The sequence below is a fragment of the Phalacrocorax aristotelis genome, chromosome 6 (assembly GCF_949628215.1).
Source record: "Phalacrocorax aristotelis chromosome 6, bGulAri2.1, whole genome shotgun sequence".
NCBI classification, from domain to species: Eukaryota; Metazoa; Chordata; class Aves; order Suliformes; family Phalacrocoracidae; genus Phalacrocorax; species Phalacrocorax aristotelis.
The window spans coordinates 48,914,524-48,937,284 of NC_134281.1; the positions used below are offsets into that span (position 1 = coordinate 48,914,524).

At 40.8% G+C, this 22,761-nt stretch overlaps 1 protein-coding gene across 1 annotated transcript; it reads left to right on the top strand.

The window, feature by feature from the left end:
• The first annotated feature begins 176 nt into the window (after positions 1 to 176).
• STIL (STIL centriolar assembly protein) lies at positions 177 to 20,584 on the top strand. The gene is made up of 16 exons (XM_075097677.1): positions 177 to 457; positions 1,562 to 1,669; positions 3,337 to 3,452; positions 3,566 to 3,753; positions 4,735 to 4,982; positions 5,786 to 5,869; positions 5,994 to 6,080; positions 7,578 to 7,725; positions 8,915 to 9,024; positions 9,835 to 9,949; positions 10,769 to 11,824; positions 13,192 to 13,357; positions 14,125 to 14,350; positions 16,281 to 16,473; positions 17,119 to 17,372; positions 19,061 to 20,584. The coding sequence occupies exons 1-16, from the start codon at positions 426 to 428 to the stop codon at positions 19,887 to 19,889; spliced, it is 3,960 nt and encodes a 1,319-aa protein (XP_074953778.1). The 5' UTR covers positions 177 to 425; the 3' UTR covers positions 19,890 to 20,584.
• The last annotated feature ends 2,177 nt before the right edge of the window (positions 20,585 to 22,761 follow it).

Below are 22,761 nucleotides of genomic sequence, written 5' to 3' on the forward strand. Positions count from 1 at the left end.
TAGCGGTTGGTTCCCCCGGGGTGCGCTTTGATTGGTCGAACCGACCGTTTTTCCCACAATGCGTCGATTGGGTGGGAGTGGGTAGTGGGGGTGGGAGCGTGGCCGGTTGTGCCGTCTGATTGGCTGGTGGCTGTTGGCGGCGGGGAGCGAGAGCTCGGTCGGGGGCTGAGGAAGGCGCCGGAGCGGGGCGGGACAGGCCGGGACCTGCCGGGGACGCGGTGGCGGGAGGCGAGGCGGTTCCCGGTGCCTCCCCGCAGGGAGCGCGGCGGTAGTCAGTCCTTGGGGAGGGGGCGTCGCTGGCAGGGCTCCCCCGGCGCCTGGCTGAGGAAGAGGTTGTTGCGGGCCAGGCCCGCGCCCGGGCACTGCACCACGCCGGCGCCCCGCTGCAGGGAGACGAAGAGGGGGCAGAGCTGCCGGCGCCCCGCATGGACTCCCTTCTGCCCGGCCAGGATCTGAGGTACCCGCTCCGCGTCGGGGGCGCCGCCCGGGGCGGGTCCGCCGTACCCTTCCTCCCCAGGGGAGAACGGTGGTGCATCGCGCCTCGGGGCAAAGGCTGCGCCCGGGGCCGCTCTGCGAGCGGTGGTAAAGAGCTGGGGAGGGGGGGCGGGGGGGGCGTGCTTCGGATCCGCGCTTGCCAAAAACTAGTGAAATCAGCGGGGCTTTAAAAGGCTTCCCCCTTTTACAAGCCTCAATTACGACTTATTTTGGTGGGCTTTTAGCTTTTAATGGGAATCAATTAAATGTCGCTGGAAGCATGAGAGGTAGGCTCGTTGCTTAGAGAGCCGCCTTAACAAATAGAGAAAGCTCTTTCGTTAGAACTTGAGGAAATGCAAACTTGGCAAAGTTTGATGCCTCACATACCTATAAAGGAAGTTCTTATTTATTTGTTAAAAAGTGTTGAGATATTTGCCAAATGGTGTGGGCTGTCAAATGTTTTGCATCTTACTTAACATACTTGGTTTAGGCAACTCTCAAAAAATGTAATTCAGTTTGTGTAAGTTTCTGTGATTGCATATTAATTTCTTCAGGCCACTGAAGTCTGATTGCAATTCTGCATTATATTATCTGAGTTAAGCCAAGGCTTTATTTCAGAAGTCTTCAAAGTTTAAGTGGATTAAATGCTGACTTTAAGAAGTGACTGAAACAGGGCTTTTGAAAGTTGATCAAATGTTAAGTTTGTTAAAACAAGATTTCCTGTGTGCCATGGGAGTTTCTAAAGACCTTTTCCTTTCCTACAGTATACCTAGAGCGCCTTTTTCTTGAGCTTTATCTGCAATCTTGTATTTTAGCCTACACATCTTCCAAGTTTACATGAAGGAACTGTTAGGTGGAAAACCAAAGTTTTGTGTTGAGTTTGTAGTTTATATCCTTGACAGCTTCATCGGACAAAGTTTCTGCTTCATTGTCCTGGACTTGAAACAAAAAAAGTACCAGCAGTTTATGTGTATTCTATTTGTTGTTTTTCTTACAATGTTATTCCTTTGTTCCTTCTTATAAATGCTGTTTGAAAATACTAAGTTTAATCCATTTTCCTTTCCTATCTCTGTGATCTTCTTCCCAGATTTGTTCCTGGAAGGATGGTCCCTTTCAGTTTCCCTCTGTCAAAGTGTGCACTTTGGGACCCAGTCCCTGTGGGTGATGTCATTGGCTCACACATCACCTATTACAGGTATGAATAACATATTTTAAGGGGTTAGAGATTAAAATAAATTAAGAATTAATGATTCCAAGCCTTATTTTATCATTTAAGTCTAGTGTATGACAAGGCACAAAGGAAGAAGACAAATGCTGCATTCATAGTATGCATGTGGGGATTTTCATTGGAAAGGTTTGAGTTTCCCTTTCTGTCGTGTATCGCAGTCGAGTGGGTTGGAGGTACCTCAGTCTAAAGTAACTTACAATTTCTTTCAGTTTCCTTCCCATATGGAAAAGTGTAAACGTAACTGCATACTTGTAGTTTTCTTGAACATGTTTTTCCTTGTCTCAAAATATTTACAAAGAAAAAAATACTTTTGACAAATGATACAGATAGGATGCTTCAAGTAAAGTTTAAAGCTAAGCATTTTGCTTGCTTCAGGAACCTGGATTAAAATGCCAAAAGTTCTGATTTTTTTTCCTTGTTATTTTTTGCTTAGATTGAGTCTAGAGGCAAATGTGAAGCACTTTTTAATTTCTAGGGCAGGATGTTCCAAACCTGACTTGTACAACAAACAGAGAGTAAAAATGGAACCTTATTACTTAACTGGGTAATTTGTGTATAGATTTCATTAAAATCTTACTGTAGTTATTAGAGCAAGTATATGAGGAAGTATATGCATATATATGCATATAAGGGAGGACAGCCCTTACATACAGGTCTGAGGGACCTCCACTTGCCCTTGACACGTAATGCTCTTTGAGTTAAAGTTAAAACCTCCAAGTTCTAAAAAAGTTTGAAATAAATTACTTTTATTTTTATGGTGGCACGTCACTTAATCTTGAGCAGGTAGGGTATGAGCCATTGTCACAGTATTCACATAAACCAGTAGCTTTACTTTCAACTTTGACCTATTTCCAAGTCAAAATCAGATAAGCTATCTCAACCTAAAATAATGTTGATGTCTTTACTGCCCTGGATTCCAAACTTAGTACCTTTTTTTTACTAAACAGTGATTTTATAGTTACCTAATCTTTCTTCTTACTTGCATTGTTGTGTCACTGACCCCAGTCTTCTGCTACTAAATATTGTGCTAAAATGAGAGAATGCCACATCAAAAGGTGTTAAGCTTTTTGGCCTATTCTACTCTTTAGACTTAGGAGTCTTGTTAGAGGTTCTGTGTTTTGGTCGTAGTGTTTCTAACTTTTTCCACATTTTATTAAAATAATTCACTTGTGTTCATCTCTAGTTCTTGTGACAATGTTGCCTTTCAGATGAAAGGGCTTTTCCCTCCTTGTTACTTATGCTCCACAGAAGAAAGCTCTCTCCTCTCCTTGCTATTTATTTTTGACAGAAAAAATTGTTTCCTCTCTGATATGGGTTTGCTGGGCTAGCCAAGCCAAAATATTCTTGTTGAGAGGATCTTACAGAGCGTTCTGTGGAGCTGCTCCAATTAAAATATGGCTTTCTTGAATCTGAATAGCTGGGGTGATGCACAGAACAGGAGCTAAAATTCCATTGACATTTTATACAATGTTGTTAATTCTTACCTTTTTGTTCTTTAGGGCTTTGGGCTGTTTCTGTATATTTTCTCTTTAAAGGACAAAAAAAAATGTGGAAACTATTGCAATATAATAAACAGTTTTAAAAAAAAGTTAAATGTAATTTGGTTCTAAAACTTGCTTATTGTCTCTTTTTAGAAACCCAAAGTTATCTATGATGGAGAAAACCTTGCGACTTGCCTATCGCCATGCTAAGCAGAATGAAAATAAATTATTTTCCTGTTTTTTGCTTGGGACTCTCAGAGTAGATGAAGGTAATTTTGAACATCAAGTAGACAGACAATATCAATTGGTTGAGTAAGCTGTTATCAAGGAGCCTGAGTTGCTGATTTTGGACTCTGACTTTATTTATTTACTTATTTTAAAGATGGGGAAGGCATAACACTAACAATAGACCGCTTTGATCCTGGTCGAGAAGTTGCTGGTGGATCAGGCAAAATTCCAACTGCGCCTCTTCCTGGAGACTTTTTGATTCCATGTACAGTTAATGCCTGGGGACCTTCTTCAGATAATGCTATAGTGCACAGTGCTGAAGATATCAGCTTGGCTTTCAAGGTAGGTGTCTTTTGGCAACTTTTGGGTCTCTTAAACAGTAAACTATCTTCTAAGCAGGAGACTGGGCTATGCACAGGGCTCGATTTCCAACCACCATCAGTTTCGAACACAGCAATACTGTGGCTGAAGCGAGACTATTTAGTCAGCTCTGTGAAATGAGCTGTGTCAGTGAAAAGTGTATCAGAAACTAATAAAACCAGTTAGTCTTCACAGGTGTTTAAGGATCCCACAGTCTTTAATCTTGGACTAAAATCTTGCTGTCTGATCAAAGTTTTTCAGCTGGTCTGACCACCAAAACCAGCAAGACAACAGTGATTGCAGCAAACTTGCTTAAACAAGAAAAAACAGCTTTTTTTTTTCTTATCTATCATGAATTGCAATGCAGTTGTTGATAAAGTATTGCTAGGCAAATGGCTTGCAAGAAAGCACGTAAAGTCTGTGTAGGTTAGTAGTTATAGCTGAAATGTGTGCCTGTTGCTTCCGTACTCTGCTGTGGACACATAAATCTAGTAAATACACCTCTCATTCCTGTAAGTGTTTGCCTGTAGTTGTTGCTATGTGTATTTTATAATACAAATAATGCTTACTTCACATCAAAACGTTCTCATGATGATACATCCATGTGCTAAAATACAAATTTCTTGAATGCAAGTAAGAGAACTTTGACAGATCACCCTGAGCCTTCTAATTGCCTCTTATTAAATTTTATACAATTTAAGTAACCCCAGGTTTTTGAATACCTCATAAACCAATACCTCATACCAATGCTAAGATGTGTATAGCTTAATTTCAACTGTGTTTTACATATTCAGTATAACCATGAGCTTTGGAGACCTGGGTTAATAGCTTTTTATACAATGCCTACTACAACAGTAGCTAAGATGAATGATTTGAGTTCCTAGTGTAATACAGCTTGAATCACGGTAGTCATATGAGGACATTTTAGTGTATTTAACTTTTTTCTCTTTTCCCTGCTTCTAGGGTCTGCAGCACAGTTTGTGCACTAAAGAATCACTGGATCTTTCTAAGCTGCTCACTGTTAGAGCTCACATTGTTTTCACAGAAAACCTGGATAATCTGCATTTTAATTTTCACTGGGCTTCTATTACCGCAGCAAATATCTTGGAGTACACCCCTGTGAAGTCTGTCCCAATTATTCCCACAGCCCTAGCAAGAAATTTGAACAGTCCAATGAATATTGCACAAGTTCAAGGAACTTATAAATGCGGGTGAGTAAAGAGTGATGCTAAAGCTATCAAAGTTGCCTGGCAGTTTGTTGCATTTCCTAAAGCAGGTAGGTAGGGGAGGTCTCAACCAGTGCCTTGTTTTTTAGTAAAATAACTGGCATAAAAATAACAACTTCTTGGACTTGGAAGAATTTAAAATGTTACATACAAGGAACGGGAAATGGGGTGGGGCAAAAAATCTTAGCTGGTTCAGTAGGAGTTCTTCTTGCTTTCGACTTCAGTAGAAGGATCTTCCTGCTGGGCTGGATGGACACACCTCTAGTTAACAATACATATAAACAGCATCCAGCTTTTTAAACAATATCAGTGCTTGCCCTAGAATGAAAATCAGATGAATGTGAACCAAAGTTTTTTCTGTTAATCATGCTTATAAGATGGTATTGGGGAATCATCATTCTGACTGATAACTAATTTAGTAGGGTGAACTAAGGATAGATCAGGGAAACAATTTGAAGCAACTCAATGTAATTTTATTTGGAGAGAGACCTTGTGAATACCTCTCTGAAAGTAACTCTTCAAACTTAACGTGACTTGCTCTTCTGGATTTGTTGTGAATACCATAATACTAAGCAAATTTTGTCCTTGATAATTCTTTGATACACAGGGAATTGATGAAAAGCTGAGGAGTTGCTGTAAGTATGGAGGAAGAATGCTTTTGATTTCTGGTCCCCCTTGAACTTTTGTCTTACAGTATTTTCTAAACTTGTATTTGTTTCTTCAGGATTTTTCTTGAAAGACTGCCTTCCAAAATACTAAAAAAAACCCCAACTTCTGCTTTCTTTCAGCTACCTTACTATGGACCAGACACGAAAATTGCTTTTGCTGCTCGAGTCTGATCCCAAGGCTTATGCTCTGCCATTAGTTGGAGTGTAAGTGTTTGGCTCAGTTTGTACAGATTACTACACGTATTGATTTAAGATGTGTTTTAGGAATGACATAGTGGAAACTTGATAATGGAACTGTCTCTAATTTGATATTTCTTTTTACTTCTAGTTGGCTGAGTGGAGTTACTCATATCTGTAGTCCTCAGGTCTGGGCCTGTTGCTTGCGGTATTTATTCAGTTCTTCGATTCAAGAAAGGTAAGTCACTTTTATCTATAAAACATAGAAGCTATTGGGTGCCTACAAATGTATTCCACACAAATGCATGGCAGCACGGGCTCTGCTCAAAGACATTTGATGGAATTCTGTGATGTATATGTTATAGGAGGTAAGGCTGGTCGTTTTAATTCATCTTTCTGGTTTTTACTTCTGCCTCACAAATTATTGTGACTGAAGTATTAGAAAGCTGGGCTGATATCTCAAAAACAGAAGAGGGTAAACATTATTATCATTAAGGTTACTGCGTTTTAGCTCAAATAAGAAGCAGCAAGCAGGAAACAGTAGTTTAAACAGTGGTGAGGTTTTGGTTTTGAACTTCTCTTATTGGTGTTTCCGTGACAAGAGCTTTCTCCCTGGTTGTATCTGACCAACGTATTGAAGCATATTGATTTGCAGCTGATATAGTCTTGATATGACTCCCTGCTAAATATTCTGGGTTTATAGCTTTTGCATTCTGATTTTTTTTTCATGCTCATGTTAGTAGATAATCATTCCTCATTCTCGACATCTTTTCACTTGAATTTCTTCTGCTTGACCACACTTGCTTTTACATTATGAAATAAAACCACATTTGGTGAACAGGTGTGTCTGTAATGACAGAATAGATGTTTTTCCCTTAACAATTTTAATATAGCCAAACACAGATAAGAGCCCAATTAGATTATTAGATAGGCAAGTTAGATGCTTGACTCGCATTAACTTTCACTGATTCCATGTTGGAAGTGGATTAGGCTGATTTGATGAACTGTGCAAACAGAATTAGCCTCTGCAGACTAAACACTTAATCTGTGCATCATATATTTTTAACTCATAAGTATAAGTTTAAAGTTGTGTGTGAGTGCGTATATTATTTAAAGAAAAAACAAACAACACACACGTGCACAAACAAGCATATCACAAATGCCATAAAAAGAAAAATTGTTCTGAAAGTAGTACTACCTTTTCCGGGAAATGCACGTTCTCACTGTCCTTGATCTTATGTGCTAAATGTTGACTGTTGTTACTCACTGTTCTCAACCTGTAGAAAAAACTTCAATATAACTTTTCTTCCAAAAAAAAATCTGTTTGCTAATGAGCATTTTTGGAATGTTTAGGGATAACTGAAATACTAAGTGGATTTTAAAATTCAATTGAAGATGTTTTTTTTAAAAAATCAGAATATCATTTTTTCGGCTGTTTTCTTCTATGCTATGTTTAAAGTCTTCCAGGAATTCATTTAAAGTACTAAGTGATCCTAAAGGTTTGATCTAGAAAGTAGATTAACTATTCTCATTTTTCTACTTTGCTTAGATTCTTGCATGTGGCATCAGTCATAAGTCCACCTGCTTTATCTATAGCTCAGTACCACTCAAAATGCAGCGATTCATCAGTTTGCTCAATTGTCTGATAGTTTGCTCAGTGTACTGAGAAACTAAGGGCCTTCTTCCTGTCTTTTAAGTTTGGGGTTTTTTAAGATGTGGGTTTTTTCTATTTTAGGGTTTTTTCGGAATCTGGGAGCTTTCTTATTGTGCTTTATACATTGACACACAAGGAACCAGAGTTTTATGAATGCATTCCATGCAGTGGACAGACTGAACTAGGGTTTCAGATCTTAACTTGCAATGAAACAGTACACCTCTTCAAAGTAAGTGGCTTTGTTTCCTACAGCGTCGTGGTACTTTAAAATTTTACTTTTAGTCTAAGTACTTAAAGGAGGAGTCAGTGTGATGTAACCCAAAGGGAGCTGCGGTGTTTGAAAATGATGTAGCTCTATAAATCTACCTTTTTACAGTGATTACTCAGCTTGTCTCTCAAATTGAGAGATGACCTCCAAAGTCAGCAACTGCTCACTTTTCTAATATCATTAAGAATCTGTCTTTTAAAATATAGTGTGCTGTGTTGGACTTGGTTAGTGCTCCTTCTCACTAGTGACGTTTTGGCTTTATGAACAGAGATTCTGATTTCCTATAGCATTTGTTAATCTGGCATGCTATATGCTGGGCACATCTAACAACTGCTATGGGCAATGCACATCGGTGCTTTCTGTAGAGCAAAGCTGGGTACTTGTGCTTGGCTTGAAGTCAATGCAAAAAGGAATTCAGTGGTTACTAATCTGCAGATCTCTTGCTGTGCTACAGTAACAAAGCAGGAACGATTTTATCTTTGTGCAAAGTAACTCTTCGAAAGAATTTGATGATACAATGTCTGGGAGATTACTAATAAGGTTTGAGGAAATTCTAGGAAACCTCAGTGCCTTTTGTGTTTTCCTAGGCTTGTATAGAACCTGAAGTTGAATTGTTAATCCGCTCAATAAATGCTCCTGTGCTCTAGCAGAGAAGCAGCTGGTGTAACGTGTGTCGCGTGCTGTTTACTCTGTTCTCTTTCCACTTAAATTTCCCTGTTCAGGGCTGCCTTCCACCTTTAGCCTAGGTACAGCTTAACTTACTGAAGATGGCAAGCCTCTTAACAGAGGCTCTCTTTTGTTGTCTCCAGGACTTGCCCAGCTGTGGTGTGTGAAACAGCATAGAACAGTTGCTGTTTCCTATAGTGGTGAAGGCTTGTGGAAGAGTATCTAAGCAGTTACAGCAAGGAAGCATCTGCTCATGGCTATAATTAGGCCAACTACTTTGCAGAGTAGCAGGGGAAACGGTGTTAAACAGGAAGGGAAGTTGCCTGCCTCCTTGTAGTGGTGAAAGAATTGAGAATTGAAAGTAGAGGACAAGCAGCAAATAATCAGATATAAGAGTCCTTAGAACTATTCCTTTGGGAGTAGTATCTCAGTGATTAAAAGTTGAGAGTTTCACCCTTCACCAATACAGAAAATCTCATTCCAGAATGTTGAACCTTCAGGCAAGAGCCATATCCAGTTTGAGTTGAGTGCAGAAAACCAAAATGCAGAAACAGAGTTCTTCAGCAGAGTTTGCAAGAAACTTCCTATGAGAAGGTAAATCTTTCAGATGTCATTTATACAGTATTTATTGGATCAGGTTTTTTGACCTCTGCTGTGCCAGGTGTCTGTTTAGCTGTGCATACAGTGATCTCGCATTAAAATCTGTGTGTTTTTGTTTATTTCTAGAGTTAATATTCTTGAAGTAAGACTGTTAAGCTGACCGTATTCCAAGAGAAACTACTCGTAGTTCCATTTTTGATACTGGTGGTTGTAATTTATACAGTGGATGTTTCTAAAAAGGCTTTCTTACTGATGGAGCTTAGTTCACTGTACTAAGCTTTCTGTGAGATCTGTCCTTTGAAGCAAATCTCTAACTGAAATCTACTGAAGTTGGTAAAAACTGCTTTTTCCTTCTGACTTTTCAGAGCTTCAAGACCTGTGTAGTTTGAAACTTAGGGATTTTTAAGGACCAGACTTAAAGTCATAGATAAAAATTTGATGGATAAGATGGCTTTTATTTTCCTTTAAACAATGTTACAGTCTTTACTGTAACACTCCCCGTCTTGCTAATATAAATCAGTGCTTTGCTCTTAGAATGTCACTTAAAAGGTCTGAGGGTGTAGGGAGGGAGGCTTAGTATCTTTTAGCCCAAAAGCAGCATTTGTATTTTCACTGTTGGATCTTAGAACTGTTTGCTGTGTGAACTCCCTAGCTAATCAGGGAGGAGATGATCTTCTTTCAAGAGCAACTGATTCTTGAAAAATGATGCTGATATTTCACTGCAGATGGCACAGTGAAAAATTTGAAGATTCGTGTTACTACGGCCAAATCTGCCATTTTTAGTTTGATTTATATCGGTTTTAGTGCTTCCCAAGGCTGTTCACCCAGCAAGTTGTCAGCAAGCGATCACGACTCTGGTGTAGAAGATGAGGATTTATCCCCCAGACCAATTCCAAGTCCTCACCCAGTGAGTCAACAGGTAACTAAGTAAATAATTGTTCTAGGCATCTCAGATGTGACACTCAGAGCAGCAAAACTCATTGTCAGGGGACTGGAGGGTACAAAGCTTCTGTCTCAAAGCGCTAGGAGGGGAAAACAGGACTGAAGAAATGGGCCAAAAGTCTCAAGTCTGGCTCTAGTTAATCTGCCGTTTTTTCCAGGATTATAGACACTGTAGTTCCTGTAAATGCCAGGGTTTGGGAACAGAGATAGTAGGTTCTACTTTGGGAATCTTGCTACTGTTAAATGGAAGAGCTCTGGTGTCTGAGGCAAAGATAGAGGCAGCAAACTCTTTCTTATGTATTTCTGGGTAAACGAAATAAAGATCTGCTGGCCTGTCCTTTTTTGCTGAAGCATATACAAATATAATGAAACAGCAGCCCTCATACAGCATAGCTTTAGAAGGGCGTGATAGTTGAGGATTATCAGATATGTTCTGTTGCATCTGTCTACTGGGTCTAAGAATAGTAAGAGGGAACTTATAGTCCACTTCTTGAAAGGATTCATGCCCTGAAATGTGCTCCAGGATGTCATGGAGCATTCATTTGGAAGACATGGCTATTATGTCATATGAAAGGAATTTTTGTCTTCTAAGAATGATGCTAGAGATCTCGCTGCTTTTTCTGTATTTGGATTCTCCAGTCTTTAGAAAAGTATTTCATATGTTGATGGTTTGGAGCTGGTAATGGTCATATGCTGATTTTAAATGAAAATATTTTCTTTAAAATTCTGCATGTGAAGGGCTGAAAGACAGTATTTTAAAATTATCTTAAACTTGCTTGTGTAATTGTCCCTTCAGGTTACCAGGATCTTTCCTTCAGTTCCTGAACTGTCACTTGTTTTGGATGGGAGTTTCATAGAATCAGGACAATCATCTAGGCCTATGGGAACTTCAAATGCTAAAAGTCTACCCTCAGCGCTACCTCAGCCTATGAAAAAGAAATGGTGCTTGGGATCTACATATTACCCCACTCAGCACTCTGAAGACAAGCAAAATTTTTCTGCTAATAAGGGAGATCCCTCTCTGAGGCAATTACCAAACCATTTAAACCAGAAAATTCCAACTTCAAGGCCTTCCAGAGGGAAGCAAGCTCTACTACAGCAACAGTTGCACTGTAAGAAAGCTTGCCTTCAATCAAGAAGTAGTTCCGGATCTTCTCCTTCAACCCCTTGTAGTGGACCTTCCCCAGATACATCTGTGCATCACCCCAGAAAGCCATCAGAAAGACTTGTGTTAAATCCCAATGGAGTCGCACAGCAGGGAGAGCATCCAATGAGAAGAACATCAATATCCAGTTCCAAGCAGCTTCCTGCTGTTACGCAGCCAGTCCTCTACACCTCTGCTTTTTCACCACAGAGCTGCAGAAGACCACCAGAACTGCAGGTGCCAGTTCAAGTGTCACCGTGCTGTCCAGCCAGTGCATGCAACGGTCAGTTTCCTGCTTCCATCCAATATAACCCGATAAACTCATGGCAAGGAATTGGTAATATGAGCCCCAAACATGGAGCAGAAATCCAGTCAGAGATGGCTCAGCAGAATCCATGTACAGTGCTCCATCAAAATATCATTTGTCCAAATATTTGCTGCAATCCAGGGTATACCACAAGCAGCCCTATAAGCATGGGATATCATGGGAAGATGGGAAACTGTTCTTTCGACAACAGCTTATCGCCTGGAGTAAAACTGCCTTCAAGTGCGAGCCCCTCTAGTCCGCAGTTTTGTGCAGCCCACTCACCATGCCTGCACATGCCAGCTTCTAAATTGGGATCAGATAATGGAATGATGGGATTATCTCCAGATGCGTACCGGGTTCTCACAGAACAAGACAGACAACTCAAATTACTTCAAGCTCAGGTTTGTGGAAATGGCAGCTTTCTCCTCTGCCCTCTTAGCGATTACGCTTTGATAGTTCCCCTGCCAAAGGAATTAAATTAACTGTTGTCTCTCCTTGTTGGAACAAGAAAGCCTGTCATAAAATGTCCAGTTTGGGAGTTCAGGAGGGTCCGGATTAGCTCTGCTGATTGGTGTCCCTTAAAACAAAAGAAAACTATTTGACTTCTGATTAGGTTTTGCATTTATTTTTAATCGTATTTCCATGACACAAAGGTTTTCTTTTTAGCAGACTGTTTTATAATGCAAACCAATATGCCTTCTGTATAAATGCTTCCCTATATATATGCTTCTCTAAGTAAAAAAAATTACTGCATGGGCTATAGACTCTGGAATAATTGTAATCGTAAATGGGAAGCAGAGAATGCTCTCATGTGTTGCTTTGCCCACCTTCAAGCCTGCAGCTTCCTGAGTTATCGAGGCTGTTGCTTAGAAAACTTCAGTTGTCTGCAGCAGACTAGCAGGGTTCATCAGGTGTTTGTCGCTGGGCTGAAAAATTGGGCTTTGCTGGTCTCCCTAGGTTCTGTTTCAATAACAGGTTATGTTTCTTCAAAAAATCGGCCTCTTGAGTTACACTGCTGGCTCTGTATTTTGCAGGGTGTGATTTGGGGCTGAAGAGCCAGAGTTTAAACTTTCATGATGGTGGTGAATTACAGGAATAGGAAAGTTGTTATTGCTCACAATACATATTTTTCCTGCTTAAACCAGAAAATTGCAACTGAAATATGCTTTATATATAGTTGCTGTATGTAAAAATCAAGCTTTCAAAGCATGGGTTGTGCATGAGGGAGGGAAACCCCTCCTTACTGTATAAATGCAGTCTTCACTGTTACGATATTTCTCCATGGAGCTGTGAACTAATCGGTGAACAGGGTGGATGCAAATACTAGAGCGAAGATTGCCTGAGCAACCTTAATTTTGTCATTTAAGTGCTCGGTTTTGTAATTAATACAAAATTGGTTTAGCATGGTGGAGGGACAGTTGGCATACAAATGCTTGGCTGGTAAGTCGGTAATAGGCTTTGTATATGAATGAAAGGGGCAGAGAATACTTCCAACAAGTGTAGTGCAAATAGGCTTTACTCAAGTTGTCTTGGTGTAGTTCTGCCAGCATGCTTAAAACCTCTTCTTGGCTAGCCCTGCCAACGTCAAAATCGATGTTCTGATTTATGCTGCATGCACTGCTGGGAACTGGAAGGTTATCAGACTTCTGTGGCAACGCAGCCTGGATTTGAATCCAGACCTCAGAGGAGTCCAATTTAGTAATTTACTTTTGCCTATTATACTTTATATTTTATTGTACAAATTATAACTTTCTGATAACTGTTACAGATCCAACGCTTACTGGAAGCACAGGCTCGTCAGGCGTGTTCCTCTGAGCCAGCTGCAGTTAGCCATGCTCTGCAGCCCGGGAAGCAAGGGGACCTTGTTTCTATGGAAACACAGTCCTCACCGGGTTCGCACGTGAGGAAAAGCGTGAGCATTGCTGTGAGCACAGGTAACACTTTATTGTTTAAAAATAGACTGGCATCACTTTTTCTGGATGTTTCTGTGATTTATTTGGGCATGGAGGGAATGTTTTGCAGAAGTGCTGAACGTACGCAAACTTGCACCTAGATACAAACGCAGACAACACCTAGAGAACTTAGCTGGCAAGTTTAGGCTGGAGCTGCTTTTGTCTTCAGGCTGCAATGGCAGCAATTGCCATCACTGGAAAAATTATTTTTCCAGTAGCTTTAACAAGGTCTTCTGTTTTAAATTGTGCCATATTGAAAGAAAAAAATCTACATGTTTTTTTAAAATGAACAAGCTGTTTTTAAAAGTAATAGCTTCTGTCTCATCTGGTGTTCTGTTGAATATATTATTGATGTTTTTTGTAAGCCATGTATTTAAATACATGGAGAGGAGACTCTATTAGCTTTAATTTTAGCAAGTTATGCAGCTGTGTCTCTAAAGTTACATATTAATATATTGGTTCCTGTTAAATCCATGGAAATATTGTGGTTGGTCTGGAGGAAATTTTTAAACTGGCTCAAGGTCAATGCATTAAAATGCTGTAATACAACCATTTATTTTCATCAAGTATGCTTTGGAAGAAACTAAGACTTGAATTATGTTTTGGCAACTCCTAGCTGTTCTAAACCCTAAATCACTTTTTAAATGGTGCAAAAACCCTGAATGTGAGGAAATGATCCCTAGTTTTACAAAGCTAGAGAGTCTCAGAAGATAGTAATGACTTCCCTTTAACAGATAAATCTCTTCTAGGTGCTAGCTTATTTTGGAATACAGCCTCAGAAAAAAAAGAGGATTCCATACCACAAGGAAAAAAAGAGGATGAAGAGATTTCTAAGGAAGACATAAGCATTTCAATTAATGCTGAACAAGATGCAAGTAATACAAGTATTGCTTCTTCCTTAAAGGTGGTTGACATGCCCAGCTTTGTAGACAGTATTCATCTTGTGGAAGAAGGAGCTAATCAGAACACTCTCCAGTAAGTAACCAGAAATATCTTGTGTTCACATAATAAGTTGAACAGCCTTTCATAAGTCACTACTTTTTATAATTCCTGAAAAAAAAAAAAATGATAGTCACCTGACTTCAGTTGTTGTGTTCTTTGCCTCCTTTGTTTTTTAATTATGCTTCAAATTGTACGGCTCACGAAAACACAGCTGCCTTCAGAGTCTGCATTTATCAGTCACGCACATTTAGCTAGCCTACCTATCAGCAGCAGCTGATGGCAAAAGCCTTTAACTCGGAAAAGCATGTACAGTGCTGGCAGCATCCCCTTTCTTACCTTAAATCCTGAGGGGGGAAGGGGACGCTGCTGTAGTCAGGTTTTTTCCTACAGTGGCTTTTCCCTGTCAGCATTCAGAACCTTTCCAATTCTGAGGGACTTAGGATGAGGGGTTTATCATTATATGGCTGTTCCCTGAATCCCTCCTAATTACTTGGTGTGTAGTGAATGCAGGTACCAGCTTCACTGCTGTTAATTTAATTATTTTTAAGCTCAGATTCATTATAGTGCTATGACTAATCTCAGACTAATTTGGGAAGTGATTTTAAAAACATTTTTAATTATCTATATGGATGTTATTTTTACACAGGGAATAGCTCAACAATTTAGCACTTTTAATGATCTAATATTCTCTAAGCATAAAAAGCATGGAGGGAGGAATACCCTTCCAGTTAAATTAGATTTCTAAAATAATTGTAATGGGAAAGATGATGATAATTAAGCTATAACTTAAATATTCATAGTCCGTGATTAAAATATTATCTGCAAACATATCCTGCTACCATAAATGTTACTGATTAAAATCAGTCTTTTGAATGTTGCATTTTAGAGAGATGCCATCTTAAGGTTCTCTTCAACTTGGATTCATAAACCTGTAAAATAGCTGTATAAGTATCTCATAGTAAGAATGTAGAGCATCACCCAGATTTCTCTGAGGAGGAGGGGAACTTTTTGGGGGATGAATGAATAATTGCTAGTGTAACAGTAACTGATAACCTACATTGACTATCTAGTATGTCACGTGATTTAAATCTTATCGCTTTCAACACAGGCAATTGATCAGTTGAGTTCTGAAATTCCTTTATCTTACACTTGTCTCCTGAGGAGGAGCAGAAGGAGGGAGGAGGGTTGCTTAAGGATCTCCTCAGGATGATAGTACTACTGATATGTCTGATTTATGCGATACACGCACCAACTAGCTGAAGGGGATGCAGAGCATGGTGTTGTAACTCATTCTAGAATATTTACCCCTTTTTTAACTGGGAACTTCAGGATAGATTATGGTTCCTCTTTCACATCTGCTATTGAGAAATACTTCAACTAGGTGTTTGCTCTCAGTTCATGATACTCAGTGTGCCTTTTGTATGTGTGTACTTGTAACAGCATCTTTGAGAGGTTTTTAAAATGGTTTTAAACTACCAAATGAATCTCTTTAAAAGCTGTAAAAACAGCTTTTTGAATAAGTCATGTTTCAGAACATATGGAAGTTCCATTACTCCTAAAGGCTCGTAGTGCCCATAAAAATGCTGAAAACATAAGACAAACTCCAAGTTGTTAATAACTCTAATTTCATCTGCTTTAAGGTTAAGTCAAAGAGTGTCACTGAGTTTTGACTAGTCCAGAGTAGCCATTGCCATTTTCAAATCATCTTTTGAAACACTAGTCAGGCTGTTGTAGTTTCACATTGCGGGGTGTATTTCCTCAGTCCTCAAACGACTTTTGAAAGAAAATGACTGCAGAAAGGAGCAAAGCCGCCTGCAGAAAACAGGCCGAGAAATGTTAGGATCTGTTTCCAGTACTCGGGTTTTTATCTCGTCTGGAGTTCATGAAAAGATACGGTACCCATAGTGATACTTCTGCTTTCTGTTTCAAAGAAATATCTAGCTATCTTGGGGTTCTTTTTCAGAAATGGAAACGTTTCCCAAGCACTTGTTTGCACTTTATCCTCAGAAGAAAGTATTAGCGTGTCTTTACAGAAAGAACCAACAGAGGGAGCCATCAACCACGTGGTGCTAACAAGTGAGCAAAACTCAGAGCCACCCGCCTCGTTGCTGCCTCGGCATCCATCAGAGGATCAGAAGCTTTACCAGGACTTACTGGTAATTCATTTAAATTTTGTTCTGCACTGAATGCAACAGTCGAAACGGCACAATGCTGAAGTTTTGATGTGGCATTGGCATGAGTGAAAGTTGCATGCAGTTTTCAAGTTCATATGTTGTACGCTGCAGAAAACTTCTGGGTTTGTGGTTGGGTTTTTTGTTTGGTTTTTACTGGTTTGGGTTTTTTTTAAGGTTTAAGTGGTTATTCTGTACTTCACTCTTCCATGCACTCATGGACTTCTGTCTGCTGCCTAATAAATTATAATTCTTTAGTTAAAAGATAAAGTCACTTGATAACTTCCCCAGTTAGTGTCCTTTAAAATGGCATGGCATTTTGCCTTCAAGTCCCTTAGAAGGCTTTCATCTTGAAGAGTCTCACTGTGATCTATTTAAATTTGGAACAGACTTTTGCAGAAAGCTTGAAATATAAGACATCCCAGTGTCTGGCTGCACTAGTGTGAATTTATGTGACTGCATCTGAACTGAGTCTGAATTTGGCTTGTTTGTCAGGACAATCTGTTAACCCATCTAGCTGTGTTTTAAGTTGCATAATAATAAACCTGGATTTTGGGGTTTTTTTGGCAACTCCTGCGTGTCATGATGTCTTTGTCCATGTGGTCTCCCCTCTCCTCCCTTTTTCTGTAGGGCCAAGTAAACCACCTTTTAAAGTCCTCGGAAGAGCAAGATGACTCACCTGTTAAAGCAGGAATTGTTAACGATGATGGTCCTAAATATCAGAATATTGATGATACAACAGAAGTGGCTTCGGAGACTGACATGGGAGTGGTAGATAAAGAGAGTGTGATTAGCGCTACACTCAGACAACTGAAGAGTCTTGGAGTGACAATTGACTCGCCAGGCAACATGAAGAAAAATACACACAAAGTGGAGAATGCCAGGTAAAATACTGGTTGTTTAAAGTAGCAATTTGTAGATGCAACCAAAAATGAAGATTGGCTCAATATGCAAAGAGAAGGGACTGTTCACTGCCACTAGGGATTTGTTTGGCAACTTGATCCACATTTCCTGCAAAGAAGAAACGCTGGCTCGTGCTCTGGGTATTTCAGATAGGTTTAAGAGCTCTGCTAGCAAAACTGAGATTATTTAAATATAACACAAGTAGCTCTAGATGTTAGAGCATCTGGTGATTCTTAAAATATTGTGCATGCAGTAGCGCACAATTCCTTAGAATAATAACAAAGCAGCTTGAGTAATTTCAATCCTTCAGGCTATGTCACAGTATTCCAGAGAAACACTGGACTTGGGAGGTTGAACATTAAACAGCTATATATTTTGTCACTGCTTCTTAACCCTTGTCTTTACTTCACCAGTATAAGTGATATTGTTATGGTGGCTTTGATATATAATCAAAACTGGTTCTGTCCTAATCACTTGTTATTGTGAGTGCTTTGACTTGAAACAGGGAGGCTGCAGTGGCTGGGGAGGGAAACAGCCTTGATGAAACAGAAGAAGGAGCAGAAGTGATTTCTGAAGAATGTGTTTGAGGCACAGGAATTTACTTATGTACCTGCTTAGGCACAGGCTGACTGCCTGGTACAGCTTCACTTCCATCCTTATTGTTATCTTGATACTAGTATATAAATGTTAGGTAAACAAAAAGTCTAGCTGCCTCCTAAATAATCTTCAGCCATTCATCAAAAGCCATTTCCAGTCATACAGTTTCTAAGCTCTTTTCTTTTCACTTGAATTTCATCAGACATTTCTCTGGAATTTCTGGGGTACCTTCCTGGCTAGAGAGGCTGTCAGTGTTCTTTTGATGTCAATAATATGCTAAAAAGTTAACCCATAAGACAAAACTGGAAATCTTGAGGGTTTTTTCTTCAGACTTGGGGAGCAGGGTGGGATTCTTCCTTCTGCCACTTTCATGACTGATAAACAACTCTGAGAAGTTTATAACTGCTGCCAGGGTACCAGAGCTTGCCCTTTCAGTCTTTAAACTAAACACCTATCATATACAAGAAATTGGTTTACCAAGCAACAGAACGAATGAACATTTCCCTTACTGAAGGATGCCTTCAAAAACTAGAACCGTGTAGGCTTCTGGAGATTGGTAGTATGTCAGAGTTCCTGCAAAAATCCTGGAAATGGCTTGCATTGGGAAAGAGGTGGTGTTCTTGGTCTCTGCCTTTGGGCTTGTATCTTCTATCTAGATACACATTTTGGGTTGGGTGGCAGCATCTAGAGCCTTAAGGCCAGAGGCATATGATGTACATTCACTGGTGAGACTAGACCCAAGAGCTCAAACCTGCTTTAAAAACAAAACCAGCTCTGGAACCTGCTAGAGCCAGGCCTTTCTTTGTACAAGGGTTGTGGTTAGTATTGAATCAGAAGGGAATATCATCAGTTCTCTAACATGGTATTTGGATACTGTCGCTGTGAGTAGCTGGAGAGCTGCTTTTTAGTATGTGCAGCAGGTATGATCTCGGCACCGAGCAGCCTGATTGAGCTGTGGTGTTGGGAAGGAAGGAGAAATTGGTACAGCGAGCAAAATGAAATTATCAGCTTATATTGTAAAAGGCATACTTTTCCTGTAATGCTAAACTAACTTTTTGATGCTTTATTTCAGCATCTTGGCATGCATAAACCCTGAAGCAGTGGTTCCTGGACTAAATTATATGTCATTTGCCAATGTCAGCATGTGTGGCTTGACTCCTAATGTTGTTGATCTAAGCATGGAAGCAAACGCTATAGCACTCAAGTATCTCAGTGAAAATCAGTTATCTCGACTTTCTTTCAGTCGCTCAGGTGAAAATCCTCCTGCAGATTTCTCTTTCCAAGACCTGTTGCACACAAATATGGACAAGAGCATGGTGGGTCTTAGCCTAATTTCACCAAACAATATGTCTTTTGCGACCAAGAAGTACATGAAGCGATACGGGCTGATACAGGGCAATGACAGTAGTGAAGACGAAGAGGGACTGCAGGTTCAAGATGGCAGTTCTGGCACTGTCAAAAGTGAAAGCATGCTGGACAAAAACTGTGCCCCTGTGTTGGACGGCTTCAACCACTGGACTGAATTATCCAAGCGAATTGATGGAAGACTTCCCATTCGTCTAAAAAGTCAGAGCAGAGAGTTGACAACTAATGTTCCTCCACCAGAATTAAACAGCCCTGTATTAAGAAATATTACAAATGAAATTTCTCATCCCAGAGCAGACCAAGCAGATGAAAACTCAGTTCAGATTTTAAAGGATTTAGAATCAAAACCCAGGTTGTTTCCTGGGAGAGTTGAATTCACTGAACAACCTGGCAGAAAAGATGAAGTTGATATTCAGGTCTTTGCTGGAAATCTGCATACTCCGGCCCTTGAAACATTAAACCAGTCAAACAGCATGAATTCTGTTGGCACCATTCTTGATGTGAAACAACTCAGGCAGTTGCCAAAGTTGTTCTGAACATCCCCCAAGGTAGCTGGTGACCGCTGTTTCAAACCTGAGAGGGACCCCTCTGTAAACAGCGAAAGGAAACCAAGGATTAAGTGACGAAGAGGTCACTGTGTCGTAGCAATGTAAAACTTGCAGAACTGAGTTTTCAGCCCAGGTCAGGGACAGCTGTCTCTAAACACCTGGTTGAGTCAGTTTTGAGGAGCACTGAAGTATGTGTGCACTTTTATTTAGTTAGGCATGATTTTACAGTGTTTCAAAGGTGGATCAGCTCGAGCCCAAGATGTACTCTTAATATACTTTTAACAACGATGCTTATTTAAATGTTCTGTTGACTTTTTTTAAAACACTGACTTTTACATCTTTGTGCCAACTGTGAGCCATCGATATTGTGTGTGGCGGAGCAGGGGTAACAGAGCGAAAGCACTAATTTATAGAAATTTGCTGAAATGGTTGTGTTACTGGGGGTGGTTGTGTCTGGTAGAAAGGGAAGTATAACTGTGGCTTTACTTTGTGTAAAATTATTTTGAATTCAGCCAAACTGGCACATATAACTCTCTGCATCATGAAATCTTGAAAGGAAATCGGAAAAACTAGCACTTTTAAAACGTTTGTGATTTTTTTTCTGAATGTTTTTAATTTATTTAAGAAGTACATATTGCTCATAAATGTCAAAGATTCCATTAAAAAAAAAACCAAGCCTTCAGTTGTCTGGTGTAGCCTTTATTTAAGAAATTTGCCACTTCCCAGTCACTGCTTGGAACAGCTAACTGGAAGGGTGAGGATGTCACTTGCTGCTGAACTCTTCAAGAATTCTGATACCGGCTGGTGGTAAAAAAATAATTGATTTTACTTTGTTCTGTATTAACATACAAATATCCTGTCATGAAGCACTACAGTCTGGTAATGAAACAGCCCTTCTCCATCACCCTGTGATCATGATAATCCGCAAGTTGAGAAATTCAGTTATTGTTTAATGATTCCATTTCTGTTAAGGCTGACTTCTGCTGGATGCGTAGGTGCAGTGGGTGGTTTTGTGGTTATGGTGCGTTGCAGTAACGGGTGGGTGCTGGAAGCCCCAGGTGCCAGCGCTGGCTGTGACAGCTCTGCCCCGCCCCGGCACATCCCCCTGAGAGCCTGGCCCAGGGCACGTGCCTGGGCTGTAACGCCCCTCCACCCTGACCTCTCGGTCTTGGAAAGGCGGCAGCGGGGCTGGAAGCGGCGATTCATTCCCATTCCCACCATTCCTGATGGGAGGACAGAGCAGAATGACGGTCGAGTCATCTGTTTTCTCACTGGCCGTAGCAAGTCCACATGCTTCAATGTGACTTTGAACAAACTCTGTTTTAATGATGGCATTGTCTCAACAGAAGTTCAGCTGAGGGTGCTGACCTTGTCTTTCCTGCTCCAAGAGCTTTAAACTAGAGATTAACACCCCGCACTGGAGTCCCGGGCCTTTCCCGTTCAGATCCAAAGGACAGCACTGTTAGCTCATGGTACCTTTTAGTGGACACTAACTGCTAATTAATTTATTACAATGACATGAGAGTCTTTTCCAGCATCTGCCACCCTCGTGGGCCTTTGTGGATCAAGAATCAGGGGTGAAATAAGCCATTTGCTGTTTCAGTGGCTGTACAGGGAGAGAGGAAGGCAGCGGCTCCCTTCCAGCCGTGTCAGAATTTCTCTCTTCTCACGCTGCCTCTTCCATCAACATGAATGTTTGCTTCCTTTCAGGAAAGGTGCTACTTTGCTGTGCTGAAAAATAAAGCCTTTCTCAGTCCCTGGATCTCCCCTGGATCAGGCACAAGCTTATTATCTGGCAGCACATTTTCTGCTGAATCAGTCAAAAAATAGTTAATGTTTTTGAACATTCCAGTGAGATGAATGAGGCAATTCATACCTCTGAGCTATTGTTGTAGGGTTTTGTTCTTTGTTTCCTATTGTAAAATGTCTGGAAACACAGGAAGATGACAGTTGTATCGGTTAATATTTTGAAGACTTTCTTCAAATGCTGGAGGGCTAGAAACAATTTGAAAACAAAAGCTGAGCTCCTTGCACAGGGCTCAGGACAAGGGTGTGGTGTTACAGTAACTTACACAAATTACATACTCCTGGACAGCAACTCCTGAGCCAGTGAAATGTTAATTTACTTGACCAAAACAACAAAAAACCACCCTTCCCTAAAGCGGCTTTTCCTTTCATAGAGTAGTGCTGAGTAATTCGAAGATGCCTGGCTTTTTTTCCTGAAGCATCTACGGCAGCTTGGAGTCAAAAATAGATGGAAAGCTAGGTCTGGCTTTGTTAACCCTGAGCAATGGTGACCAAACTCAGGCGCTGGCTCAACTGCACATTCAGGCAATGTCATTCATGGAGGGGCAGCAGGGTTTAAGGCTTTATTGTCATTTCTAACTTCTGCCGTTTTTAATCATCTTTTGTTATAATTAAAGGAAGATATCTATAGTGCTTGCTCAAAAGGTCTTGGGCCCGCTCGGAGCATCACTGGCCTCTTCAGTCTGTATCATTTTGGTGCTCCCCACCCCTACTGCTGGGCTTGCTGCCTCTTTGCCCGGCGAAAGCGTGGAGCAGGGGTGAGCTCTGCGTTGCTCGGCAGGACCGGGAAGCCCACCCGTGGTGGGGCAGGGGTGGGGAAAGGGCCCTGTTACCCGCTGCCCCGGGGTCCCCGTTAGGCTTGGGCCAGGGTTGCGCAGCGAGGGGCAGCCGTGAAGGCGGAGGTTGGCTGACGACGGCCACGGCTCCCACCCAGTCGGGGCAGGCACGGGTGGGAATGGTCCCGCAGCGGCTCTCGGTGCACAGAAGATGCTCGGCTTCCTAATCTCCCCCGCCCAGCCCCGGCTGTTCTATCTTTAACGCTTCCTGTTGGTTA